This window comes from Dryobates pubescens, chromosome 13, assembly GCF_014839835.1.
Source record: "Dryobates pubescens isolate bDryPub1 chromosome 13, bDryPub1.pri, whole genome shotgun sequence".
NCBI classification, from domain to species: Eukaryota; Metazoa; Chordata; class Aves; order Piciformes; family Picidae; genus Dryobates; species Dryobates pubescens.
In genome coordinates this window covers 13,421,286-13,433,823 of record NC_071624.1, presented here as the reverse complement: position 1 = coordinate 13,433,823, position 12,538 = coordinate 13,421,286, and the positions used below count along the sequence as shown (strand labels likewise).

The window sequence follows — 12,538 nt, the reverse complement described above, 5'->3', positions numbered from 1 at the left end:
ATTTGTAATAGCAGAGTAGATATCCAGGCAGTATCCCACGAAAGAAAAGGATGGCAAAGGCTTGTGTGTGTCATGAGTAAGGTGGAACAACACACAATATGCTGTAGTCTTGCTTTGCTTCTGAGTTCATTACTGTAACTTGAAAAATAGGAAAGAAAATTAAAAGTCCATGCTCATATACCCCACTCTGACAAAGCTATTTCTGAAGATGGAATTATTTGAAGCATTCTTTTTCTTTTTATTAAGATAACTTTAGGATCTGTTTGACTTAGTTAAGGACAGGAGCACTTTAAATATGAAGTTATCCCTCATATTCAGGGGCAACTAATCAGTATTCTGTGTGCTAGTATGATAGAAATTACTGAATTTCCTAAAATGCAATTGATTTCTACTCACAGAAGAAAATGTATGTAAGGAGAGTCCATAATTATAGGTGGCTCAGTTTTCACCATGACTTTTTGTCCAGAAGCCAAAACACATTTACAGTATTTATTCATTGTGTCTTGTACCTTGTGAATGTGTCTGCATATTAGACTGGAGAAATGCTTGCATAAGCAGAGTTTGTGCTTCAAACAACTTTTTTTATTGCTAGCTCTTTGTCTTTGCTAAGCAACACAAATGAGCTCTTCCTCAAAACACCATTCCCTCAAATAAAACTGCCATTATTTGCAATTGTGCAACTCAGTTCAGGACATTGCACTTGCAGTGTGATTCATCCAGGAAAGGCTCCCTTTCTGCACCGGGTCTTTGCAAGCGCGTATCAATCCATCTCTAATCAGTCCTAATGTCTAGAAATTTCCATCTGGTGTTCATGGGGTTTTTCCACCATGGTAACCAGAAAACTAAGTACATACCTGGTCTTACATAGATCAGGAAGACTTTAAATCAAAATCCTGACAGCTGTTCAGTACATAGTCAGTGTTATGCCTCCTTTATCTTTTGTTATATTAAAACAGGGGAATATGAAATGAAAATAAATTTGCCCTTCTAGTGTCTTCCCCAAGCCTGCTATACCAGTGATATCCCTGCTGGCTTTGAACTGAGCTTCTGAGACCAGTGTCTTTGATATGATCCTTGCCCTCTCAGTCATGCTGCTTCCTAAAGGAATTTGTGTCACTGATCTGCTGACAGCCAGATTGCTATTTTTTCTTCAGCATTGTACTGATGGTAGAAGTGACATTATGCCATTTGCAGTGGGTTTTCTTCTTCTTTCCCTCCCCCTCCTTTTAAAATTAATTATTAAATGTGATGCCAGGGACAAATTATTCAAGGGGACTGAAGAACTGTGATCTTTCTAATAGACTTGGATTAATCCCAGCTGGTTTTAAGCACCTTTCTCCATTAGCCAGAAGAGGTGATTAGTGTGAAGAGCCTCCTGAGCCAAGTGTCTTTTTCGCATTTAAAGTTAGCGCTGGTAAACTAACCACTGAATCCTGCATTAGGCCTATTAGCTATAATCTGTGTGCATTATCTTTTCCTGAGATAATTGCCCATTTTCCCTGTTAGAACACAGCTCCTCTGAGAGAGACAGGTCTCTCTCCTGCATGCTTTCCTTTCAGTTGTGTGACTTCCCACCGGCAGGCCCGTCCGAGGGACAAATCAAACGAACAGCTTTAAGAGCACTCTGCTTATTGACTTCCAACGTAAGCTCCCCGTCCGTCTAGGTAAGCCCCGGCCCCGTACCGCCGGAGAACTGATCGACAACATAGGGGAACTGATCGAGAACTTATTGTCTGCTGTGTTTCTGCATCTCTGTAGATTCTCTGCCTTCTGACACACATACACTTCACACCAGTGTAGTTTGCGGCAAGTAGGTAGGCTGCTCGGCCTCCGAACGAGACACACCGATGCGAGAGCACTGCTCTACCCCTTTAGTCCCGCTAACTGCGCGCCTCGGTGGCCGCGCTCGACCTCAGCCTGGGCCGAGGCGGGTAGCACGGGGGCGCAGCGCCCTCTTCCGGCATAGCCGCGGCGGCAGTGGCCGTTAGCGGCTGCTACCGGGCGCCGCTCCCTCGATGCTGGGGAGAGTTTACGTAGCCGCCGACAGTCCATGTACCTTTTACCTTTTCGGGTTTGCTTTTAATTTTTTATTTTTATTTTTTTTAAATACAGGCAGGGGGAGCCCTGAGAACGGGCGCGCAAACGGAGAGGGAGCTGCTGCCGCTGCTGCTGCTGCTGCCGCCACTGCCGCCACCCCTTAGGACAAAGACACGGTCCTCCTATTGCCCAGGGGGCGCTCTGGGCACACCGCACGGCACGGCGCCTGCGCCTTGCTGTCCCGGTCGCGTCCGCCTGGGCAGCGACTGATTCCGGGGCCGGTTGCTGTTCCGGGACAAGCGGCGGCGGCGGCGGCGGGATGGACCGGGAGCTGCTGCGTCAGGCGCTGAGCTACCATGGCCCCACGCTGCTCTCGCTGCTCCGCTCTGAGCAGCATGACAACCCTGACTTCCGCGGACTGCTACCACCGCCGGGGACTAGCCTTGAGCCGTCCCGCGGGGCCCCGCAGCCGCCGGCCGCCTGGTGAGAGGCGCCTAGACGGGGCGGTCAATGGGAGCGAGCAAGAGAGCCGTGAGGGGCCGCGGGGTGTTTCTCACCGCCTTCTCCTTCTCCTAGGAAAGAGAAGTCGAGCCTTGACACCGAGATAAAGCGCTTCATTGCCAAAAAAGCTGATCTTCTTTTCGCGCACTCGTGGAAACCCAATGGTCCCATAGCTGAGACGATTGAAGAAAATGAAGGTAAGCCTGGTCGGGGCGGGCCGGGGTCCCCGGCAGAGCTGTCACTGAAGCGCCTGATGTGAGGACACTGTACTTAAATGTAGTAGTGGTTTTTTGAAACGGTGAAAACTTTTTGCTGTCGCTCTTGTAGTCTGCACACAAACTCCGTGTTAGTACAAATAAGTCAGGTTTTGCTGTCGTGAAGTGTTACGTGTTTTCAAGCTGTAGCTTGGTCATTTCCTAACTGTGGTTGTCTCGTGTTGCAGAGTATTATGCTGTTATGCCTCCTCTGGAACGCTTCATGGATGTTCCCAGGGAAGACAGGAGGGAATTATTTTTTCGAGACATCGAGCGTGGGGATATTGTGATTGGGAAGATTACATCTATCCGTGAATTTGGCTTTTTCATGGTGTTGATCTGCCTGGGAAGTGGTGTCATACGGGAGATTGCAGATATAGAAATCACTGTAAGATACAGCTTTGATCAATGTTTTTTTTTTTATAAGTAATAACTTCTTAATGCATTAGTCACTTCTTCAATCTCTTAGTGAAGTTGTATCTGTAAAGGTGAAACTGAGCTTCAGGGTGGTCATCTTCTGATGTGTCACAGAGTCAGCAAACCTTCTGTGGCCCATACTCAATATTTATTATTTTTGGCTTGAAAAGATGATCATTTATGGATGCATAGGTTTTTGTTTGAACTGAGCCATGCCTTTAACTATCACAGCTCTGATGTGCATGAAGGTTAATATTCTTTTGTCTTAATCTTGCAGAGAGACAACAATATTTTGGCTTTGTTTACGATACTCTTAGTTTCTTCTGTTGCAGGCTCTTTGTCCTTTGAGAGATGTACCTCCTCAAAGCAACCACGGAGATCCTTTATCTTACTATCAAACTGGGGACCTTATTCGAGGCAAGTAGCTGCAAAAGTTGCCAGGATTTTCTTTTCAGTTTTGAGACATTTTTGTAGCTTAATCTTACCTTTTATTGTTTCTGCAGCTGCGATCAAGGACATTGATCGTTACCACGAGAAGCTCACCGTGTCTCTTTACAGCTCAGCTCTTCCACCCAGTCTTTCCAGTACAAAACTAGGCGTAATTACTTCTGATGACCTCCCATTACATTATAAGTAAGAATGTTACTGAACTGTGCTTGCTGGTTGTATTCAGTATGTCTGAAGAGCATCTTTGTCAGACTGTTCTTTAAACTTGCCAGTGGTTCTGATTCAATACGATGATTACATACTTTTATTGTTTATTTCTTTTAACATACTTGTTTCTGGATGTGTCAGGTATGGTTGAACTTCTAGCTTCTTGCCCATAATGTAAGGAAAGCAAAAACCAGAATGAGGTATCTGTTGCTGTGGGACAGTCTTAAAAAAAAAAAACAACCCAAACACCAACCAAACTAAACCTCAACAAAGCAAACAGATAAAAATCCAACCCTACAAAACAATGAAGTTCTTAAAAGACAGAAGGACGCAGCTATCCTTGCAGTTTTGGTCATGGTTTTTATGTCCTGGAGATACCTAGAATGGTGCCAGAATAGAATAGAACAGAACTAACCAGGTTGGAAAAGACCTTTGAGATCATCAAGTCCAACCTGTCACCCAACACTATCTTATCAACTAAACCATGGCACCAAGTGCCCCATCCAATCTCTTCCTAAACACTTCCAGTGATGGTGACTCCACCACCTCCCTGGGGAGCCCATTCCAATGGCCAATCACTTTCTATGAAGAACTTCTTCCTAACATCCAGCCTAAACCTCCCCTGGAGCAGCTTGAGACTGTGTCCTCTTGTTCTGGTGCTGGTTGCCCGGGAGAAGAGACCAACCCCCACCTGGCTACAACCTCCCTTCAGGTAGTTGTAGACAGCAATAAGGCCTCCTCTGAGCTTCCTCTTCTCCAGGCTAAGCAACCCCAGCTCCCTCAGCCTCAAGGATATCAAGAGTTGCTAGCAGGTAGGAAAATATGTGCCTGTAAAGAGCTCATTAGCAGTAATATCAGTAAAGCCATTTTTATTCTAAAGATGCATCATGAAGTTGAGTATAGTGTCTGTGGGATTGTGATTGTGTACGTTGATGCTTTTTTTTAAGGCGAAGCATGGAGGTTGCTAATACAGGAGAGACATTTGAAGAGGTTTTGCATCGTTCCCCAGGATTCGCTAATCCATCATTAGTGGAATTTTTAGCAGAAAAACTAGGACTAAGTGAATCAAATCCACCGTCTTTGATGAGAAGTCTTCAAATGTAAGTGATTTGTACATTGTTCCTGTCCTGTAGCTTTGTGGAGATTATTCTAATCCATTGAAGTAGACTTGTGAGTGGAAGTACTAGACCACTTAAACCTTTTTCATTTTGATTTGCATGGCTGCAGCTTATGTGTCCTTAAATATTTAAAAGCAAACTCCTCTAGAGTAAGAAATTCCCATTTGAAATTCAGTTGCTTTTAGTAAGCGAGACACCTTATCCAGCAAAGCTTGATACCAAATACCTTAGGAATTCATTCCTTAGATCTTGTCAACATCTTTGGATTGAAATGCAGGGCCACTGTTTTAATGTTTTCTGACAGCTGCTTATTCACAATGCTTATTTTAGTAATCTGACCTCCCTAATAAAATAGGCTCAAACATTTGCAATGGTTGATGATGTGATCCCTGTATTAGGCCCCAAAGCAGGTATGAAGATGGTATGTTTTTAAGTGTGCTGCAGTTGTACTGGTTCAATTCTGCACTTTTGGAATGAGCTGGGAAAAATTGGTTTCAGAAATATAAAAGAACATTTCTATCTGAGAAGAACAGTGTAAGGCATTGTATAAATAATGTTTCAGCTTATTTCACCTGTGTTACATATTGTAAGCCTAATTTTGTAGACTCAGAAGGCCAGTTTGATGTTTTTGTTGTGTTTTCTTTTTTTCCCTTAAAGTAAAAATTTCAATGAAGAAGATTTTGCCCCTGCATTGAGGAAAAAGCAGTCTGCATCTTGGGCTTTGAAATGGTATGCAATACTTTTCTTATGTCAGAGCTCATTGTTAGAATCACAGAATGTTAGGCATTAGAAGGGACCTCCAGAGATCATTGAGTCCATCTGCCTGCCAAAGCAGGATCACCTAGGGCATAACGCACAGGAACACATCCAGGGAGGTTGTGAAAGTCTCCAGAGAAGAATCCACAGTCTCTCTGAGCAGTCTGCTCCAGTGCTCCGTCACCCTCACCATAAAGAAATGTCTCCTCCTCTCTTCTACCTTGTACCCGTTGTTTCTTGTTGTTAGGTTAGATTACAGGTTACAATTCTTAAAAGAAAATATACATTGAACCAGTTTTTCTACTGCATGTATAGTGAGGTAACCAGAAAGATCTTCTTGACAGTAACCCTAACTGCCAGGTGGGTTCTTGATAGATGAAGTCTCAAGATTGAGTTCTAGGAAGCGTGCCAGGTTTATGGGAGAACTTTGAATCTTTATAGTATGCTGGCCCATTGGTGGGATGAGGGCAGGATTTGTGAGAATGCCAAGAATACAGTTTTCCATTTTACAGTTGAGTATTGAATGACTTGATACTGCTTGTCATGGCACTTCAGCCTCAAACTGTAGATTTACCAAGTGCACTTGTTGACGTTGAAAAGTTAAATATATTTGCCTGGCTGCATTTGGAAGAGCAGCTCTGGGTAGGTGCTTTGCTTTTATGCTAGGCAATGATTTTGAGCATGCTGCAGGGTGGAGGAGATAGAAGAGAGAGAGTTGCCTCCTATAAATGTAAAATTTTTGTGGAAAAAACTTCCTCTTGGCCCTACTAGCTAAAATAATCTGAGAGAAGCCTCTGAATTTCTGGTTCCTATACTAACAAAGCATTTCTCTTAGTGTTTTGCAACTTGGATTAATTACAGAAAAAGTTGCTTATCATGTTAAATAAAAGACGTCTGTAATGAAAAGTACTGAAATGCAGTTCATATCAGTTGCCAAAAGATTAACTTATCAGAAGAAAGGGTCAGGCCATCAGCTTTGGATATAATTAAAGCCTCTTCCAGTCTAGTGTTGGTAGGTCACGCCGAGTTTGCGCAGAGAAGTGCTTAAATAGTCATCCCATAAATGAGAAGCAGTGTGGTGTAGCACTATCTGCAGAAGTGCTCTCCAGTACCTGAAGATTTTGGATTAAAGACAGCATATTGTTGTGGAATTGTGTCAATATCACATTAATTTGAAATGCCTGTTTTAAGTACGTTGGAACAAGGTGAAGTATAATTGTGATCTGTTGCTTGTTTGGAAGCGTTTGTGAGTAACTAAGAGTGTGAGATTTGCATGGGTGCATGGGCTAAGGGCTGTATGTAATGCTTTCTAAATATTTTTCTGCAGTGTGAAGGCTGGGGTTGATTATTTTAAGGTTGGGCGCCACGTGGAAGCCATGAATGAGTACAACAAAGCATTGGAAATTGATCCACAAAACGTTGAAGCTTTGGTAGCACGTGGAGCTCTGTAAGTCTGCTCATTGCATTGGTTTAGCTACCTTGTGAAAGAGAAGCATCACTAAAAAAGCATGCACCTTTCTGTTGTCCTAGGTATGCAACTAAGGGAAGTCTAAACAAAGCCATAGGTGATTTTGAAATTGCTTTGGAAAACTGCCCTACCCATAGGAATGCAAGGAAATACCTCTGTCAGACGCTTGTGGAAAGAGGCGGGCAGTAAGTGTTGGGGTTGTGGTTTTGTTTGCTTGCTAACACTTTTTCCCAGTGTTTTTTTAATACCATTCTAGTTAGGACACAGAACAGCCTCTTTCCAGGCTATGTCTGAAAAAACAAAAGGGAAGTCTTTATTGGAAGTACTCCTGCTTTTGCAGTTGGTTTGCACATTCTCTTCTGTCTCAGTTAAATCTTTCAAAAAATAGTTGAGTTTTAGTCCTTGATACCCTTTCAGTGGGCTTGCATCAAGTTTTGTTGTTTGTTTTTTTAAAGAAAGCATGCTTAACAAAATGATGTTCTGTTACTGTATTACAATACTGGTTAGCCACCATAATACACAATTCTATTGCTGAATAGTGAATGAACAAATTTCTTCTAAGCCCTGTGTTGAGGAGAGAGAGTATTTTTGAAACCAGAGTTGAAATGTCAAAAAAAATAGTGTTACTGGTGATGATTAAGAGTTAATAACCTGTCAGAAATACAATCTTACTTCTTTACTGAAGTGCGCTAATACGGATAAGGTCTTGGAGTGATGTAGTGGTAGGGTCATAGCCCTAAAACCAAGAAAAAAACCCTGTCAAGATCTATGGCTTTATTGTCTCTGAATTGTAACTTGAATTTTAGGTTGGAAGAGGAAGACAAGCTGCTAAATGCTGAGAATTACTATAAAAAAGCCTTAAGTTTGGATGAGACCTTTCAGGAAGCAGAAGAGGCCCTAACGAAACTCCGTAAGCATATGCAGGTGATTCTTTACTTTCTCTTCATATAACACTCTCAGTGACAATGAATGAACATCTAAAGTCACATTAAATCAGGGAGAGTTTAAGTTGATGGTTTGTCTTACTCTCTGCTTCCCTTCTCCACAGTAAATCTTTTATAGTGAGCATTATGGCTGTACCTACCAGAAGAAAGGTACCTCTTGATGACACCACTGTTTTGAACAGGATAGTAAAGAAATGCCAAACAGTGGAGACAGGAAAAAGCAAAGCTGTTAACCCTGTCTACTAAAGCAATGATAAGAATATTCCATCACACAAGCATGATTAGTAATGTTAACATAGGACATTCTGTGAATACAGGCATGTGAAGTGTAAAAACACTTGGGCTAGCCTAATAATCATTGCACACCATTGTACTGCCAGATCCTTTTAATTTGGAATAATTAGCTAGCTCAAGGAAGATCATGGGAGAGGGGAAATTAAGAAGTGATTTAAAGGAAAACAGCAGGAGGTGGAGAGTTTTGTGGGCAGGTAGTTTGAGTCTCTCAGCTTTCTTCTCTGCTGTTTTTCTTTCTCTATTCTCTTGCATGCAGCATGTGTCCCAGGTGAGCCCTGGTGGGTCTCTGTGCTAACCTGAGTTGTCTTCTTTTTTTTTACCTCCCTTTACTTGTCTTCCAGAAAGGATCAAAGATTAAAATAGAGCACTGAGAACAGGCTTGTTTTGTTCTGTGCCTCTGCATGTAAGGAAGTGCATAGACTGGGGTAGATGGCCTTAATCAACACTTCTTCAGTTGGTGGAGCCATAATGCTGACAGGTTGTGTTGAAAGAAGGGGGAAGAGGAGATGTGACAATCTTCAATAATACTGAATTGTGTCATAGATAAACTGTTGTGTGATATTTGAGCACTGTCCACATTTGGCTGCTTTAGAAAAAGAGGTGTCAGTCTCAGTTAAAATGATGAAAAATGCTCTCATCAAGTAGGAGATAAATTTACTCTGCTTTAGCATGTTCCTGGTATCATGGGTAATGGATGCAGCAGGTAAAACCCATGATTGTTTTTGGTCTGCATAGCCTGAACTGCAATTAAGGATTTCCTTTATTGTATCTGTTAAGAAGTTGCCAAGTTTTAAAAACAATAATTGGACTTTCTGCTCAAAGAATAGAGCTACTAGTTTGACCTGTAGATGACAGAGGTCTGATCTCTAATAGGCTTAAGTAGTTTAAGGATTATTCATCTAGTGAGACGCTTATCTGCATTTACCTGTATTTTAATAACACAAGTCTGATACCATCACTGTTGTGCTAGTATGGCTGAAGCAACACTGAAGAGTTCTTTCCTGTAATACTGATTATGTGTTTTTCTCCAATGCATTTTCTTCTGAACTGGACCGTTATTGCTGTCCGACGTCTGGTGCTGCTCCTCACCAACAAACCCGTGGGACATGATTTCTTACGTAAACCATGCATCAAACTGCTCTGTGAAATTGGTACAAAACGGTTTGTATTCAAACATGGCCAACTTGAAATCCACCTTTTAAAATGGGTTCTGCCATGTTCTACTGGTAAACTACAATAACAACACTTCCCCTCAAACTTTTCTTACCCCTTTTTTTTGTGTTTTGGTTTCCCCCCCCCACCGTTCTGTTCTCCATGTTGGTGCTGACTGTGTTTTTCTTGCATACTCTTCTCTATCCCTTTTGGGCTCCATGCTTCACGGTGTGCTGGATCACTGGTACCACTGCAATGGCTGGTCAAACACTTTTTTTTTCCACTTTTTTTCATGGAATAAAAACTGCAATATGGTCCTTAATGTACACTCACAACGGCCAATGCCAAACTCCTGAACAACAATCATTTTTTGGTCTGGGAATCCTGGTAAAACATCCCTGGTATTACACATTTAAATGGGGTTTGGGGACATGGGAAAAACTACCGCTGTTAACACTTACGATGTAACTTTTTTCTGATGCCTGGGTTCAAAAAAGAAATCTTTGGAAATGAGGGAGAAAGCTGCCAAAGAAGAGAGACAAAAAGAAAAGAAAGTAGAAACGAGTGCACAAAAATTGCGTAAGCTCTTAAAAGAAGAAAAAAGGTAACGCTCTTACTCAGTATACTCATTGTGTGGCAATAAATGTAGATAAGACTCTGGACAGCCTGTTAGGAAATGGGTTGTTCAGGAGTAAGCTAGGTAGAACTTCTACCTAGGTAAGCTGCATTTCCTTCAGAATTTTGTTTTGGGCATTTAACCTTTCATGGAGATGTACGTGGAAGAGAAGTTTAAGGACTGCTTTGGAACATGAGGTATTTTTCAGTCTAATGCTGTATTTAACAAGGAAAGATGCCTTTTAGAACAAGCTGTTTGGAAGTTTAAGTCTTAACTTGATAAAGATACTACATTTGAAATTGTCTTGCCAGGTCAGGCTCAGTTTCCATTCATGCCTTAAAAGCTCAATGTCAGCCAAACTGGGGAGTACAGGTTTGTTTTCTACATATAATTTTTCCTGATGCTGAAGGTTATCTCACATGTTAATTACGTTTTTTTAGGTTGAAGAAGAAAAGGAAAATAACACCTTCCTCCTCCTCCTCCTCTTCTTCTTCCTCCTCCTCTTCCTCCTCCTCCTCCTCATCAAGTGATTCTTCATCAGATGTATCAGTTTCTTCTTCCTCCTCTTCCTCTGATCGCAAGAAACGTAGGAAAAAGCATCGGAATAGATCTGAGTCTGCCCACAGCTCAAAGAAACGCTCATCTAGAGCGTCCTCCCGTTACAAAGATCAGGTTAGGAAGGAGGAGTGGTATTCGCCTCCCACTGATACCTCTGCTTCCTTTCTTAACCAAAGTTTTGAAGTGGAAAATCTGCTGGAAAGGCAGGACAGCTTAGTGTGTCCAAAAACAGAGGTAAAAGAGAAAGACAGACACTGTTCTTTTTCGAGGACTTCAGGTGATGATGAAGACACTTTTGGAGGTAGGTCTGAAGATTCAAGAGATTCTTACAGTAGCTCCAGAACTCTGCCAAGTAGTAGCAAAACTGAAAAATACAGTAGAACAGAGAGATTTTTCTCTAGTTGGAGGGGTTCTTCAGGTTCATATCATAAGTCAGATGATAAACCCAGGATGCATTATTTTAGGAAGTCAGAAAGGGATGTAGAGGGAAGAAAAGAGCAGTTTAAAAAACATGGCTCAGGTCAAGACAGGTATTACATGTCTCCAGCAGGCTCTGACTATTCTGGCAAGTCAGTGGGGAAATACAGATCATACTCTAGCACCTGCTCCTGGGAAGGTGATAGAAGTTATGATAGTGATAGGCATGTGTCAGGTCAGCATAAACCAGAAAGCGAGTGTAGGAGTAGGAAAAGAAGTTCTGAGGAAAGTAATAAAGTGAAGGAAGCAGAGGAGGAAATGTCTTTAAGTGATACATCACAAACAGAAAGTGGCATTAAAAGAAACCTGCCCCAGAACTTAGTTAACATTTTCAATCAAATAGCGGAATTTGAGAGGGAAAAAGGAAGTAAGCAGAAGAAACAGTAAAGTACTTTTAAAATTGCTGTTCTCATGAGTGTAGTTAAATGAACTTTTATCTGAGTATTTCTTGAGGAAATGCTTATAAAGAGAGAAAGGCAAAATCTGTTCTGTCTTGCAAAATGTCAAAGAATTCTTAAGATTATATGCTGGAAAGAGACACAAGGATACCTTACATAAAGTATCAGTTATTTAAAATCTACAGTTTCTGGTGCTCTTAATTTGGGGTGTTCCTGTACAACATTCTCTGGCTGGTGGGTTGACATCCTTTGATACCCCTACCCAGGTAGCTGTAACTCACATCAGATAGGCACTTTAATGACAGATGGGTTTTGTTTGTTTTTTTCTCATCCCTTGGGGTACTGTTGACTGTTGATATTTTTGTATCAAGCTTAACTTCCAGATCTAGGAAGGGGATAACTGAGAGTGCAAGTCCTGTGCCATCAATGTATATAGCTCATTTGGTCATTAAATTTTCTTAATTTTTCTTAATTTTTGTGTCTTGATTTTTATTAACATTGCTGGGATGTTTCATACCGGTGCACTGGTTACATATACTGCTTAAATGAGTGGTTGCATTGCTGTGGAAAAAGAGGTGCTCTGCTTACAGTGAGATCTCCAGAGATGGTTGGCAGAATACACTAAGGAGCTTACATCTTGCAGACTACACAGTGTAAGTTGTACTTTGGCTGCAAGTTTCCCAAGTAAGTCCATAGCTAAAAGGCAGTTGCAAAAAAGGTGCTCTGTAATTTTGGTAGGAAAAAGTAGAGTTTTATGGACTTCAGTCATATACTGTTGTCTTGCAGTTAAGGTATGGTCTGAGATGACTGATTAATAGTCATGGTTGATCTTGAAATGAGGCATACTTTCTTTCCTGGGTGGTAGCACTGTAATCTAAAACAAGTTTTGACAGC

The 12,538-nt window shown here is 41.7% G+C and overlaps 2 protein-coding genes across 2 annotated transcripts; both read left to right on the top strand.

Annotated features, from left to right (window-relative positions):
* The first annotated feature begins 2,323 nt into the window (after nt 1-2,323).
* LOC104303034 (tetratricopeptide repeat protein 14) lies at nt 2,324-9,735 on the top strand. The gene is made up of 10 exons (XM_009903609.2): nt 2,324-2,520; nt 2,614-2,735; nt 2,981-3,180; nt 3,542-3,626; nt 3,713-3,842; nt 4,811-4,963; nt 5,639-5,710; nt 7,065-7,184; nt 7,268-7,390; nt 8,012-9,735. Exons 1-10 carry the CDS (start codon nt 2,357-2,359, stop codon nt 8,154-8,156), a joined length of 1,314 nt encoding a protein of 437 aa, XP_009901911.2. The 5' UTR covers nt 2,324-2,356; the 3' UTR covers nt 8,157-9,735.
* A 14-nt stretch (nt 9,736-9,749) lies between these two features.
* Nucleotides 9,750-12,094, top strand: LOC128897676 (tetratricopeptide repeat protein 14-like). The gene is made up of 2 exons (XM_054166594.1): nt 9,750-10,199; nt 10,652-12,094. Exons 1-2 carry the CDS (start codon nt 10,105-10,107, stop codon nt 11,631-11,633), a joined length of 1,077 nt encoding a protein of 358 aa, XP_054022569.1. The 5' UTR covers nt 9,750-10,104; the 3' UTR covers nt 11,634-12,094.
* The last annotated feature ends 444 nt before the right edge of the window (nt 12,095-12,538 follow it).

What these genes read in the sequence shown, in the direction of transcription:
- LOC104303034 (XM_009903609.2), top strand. Translation starts at nt 2,357, where the DNA reads ATGGACCGGGAGCTGCTGCGTCAGGCGCTGAGCTACCATGGCCCCACG. An exon ending in TTGATGAGAAGTCTTCAAAT is followed by an intron (nt 4,964 to 5,638) that starts GTAAGTGATTTG and finishes TTTCCCTTAAAG; the next exon opens with TAAAAATTTCAATGAAGAAG. An exon ending in CTTGTGGAAAGAGGCGGGCA is followed by an intron (nt 7,391 to 8,011) that starts GTAAGTGTTGGG and finishes CTTGAATTTTAG; the next exon opens with GTTGGAAGAGGAAGACAAGC.
- LOC128897676 (XM_054166594.1), top strand. Translation starts at nt 10,105, where the DNA reads ATGAGGGAGAAAGCTGCCAAAGAAGAGAGACAAAAAGAAAAGAAAGTA. An exon ending in CTCTTAAAAGAAGAAAAAAG is followed by an intron (nt 10,200 to 10,651) that starts GTAACGCTCTTA and finishes ACGTTTTTTTAG; the next exon opens with GTTGAAGAAGAAAAGGAAAA.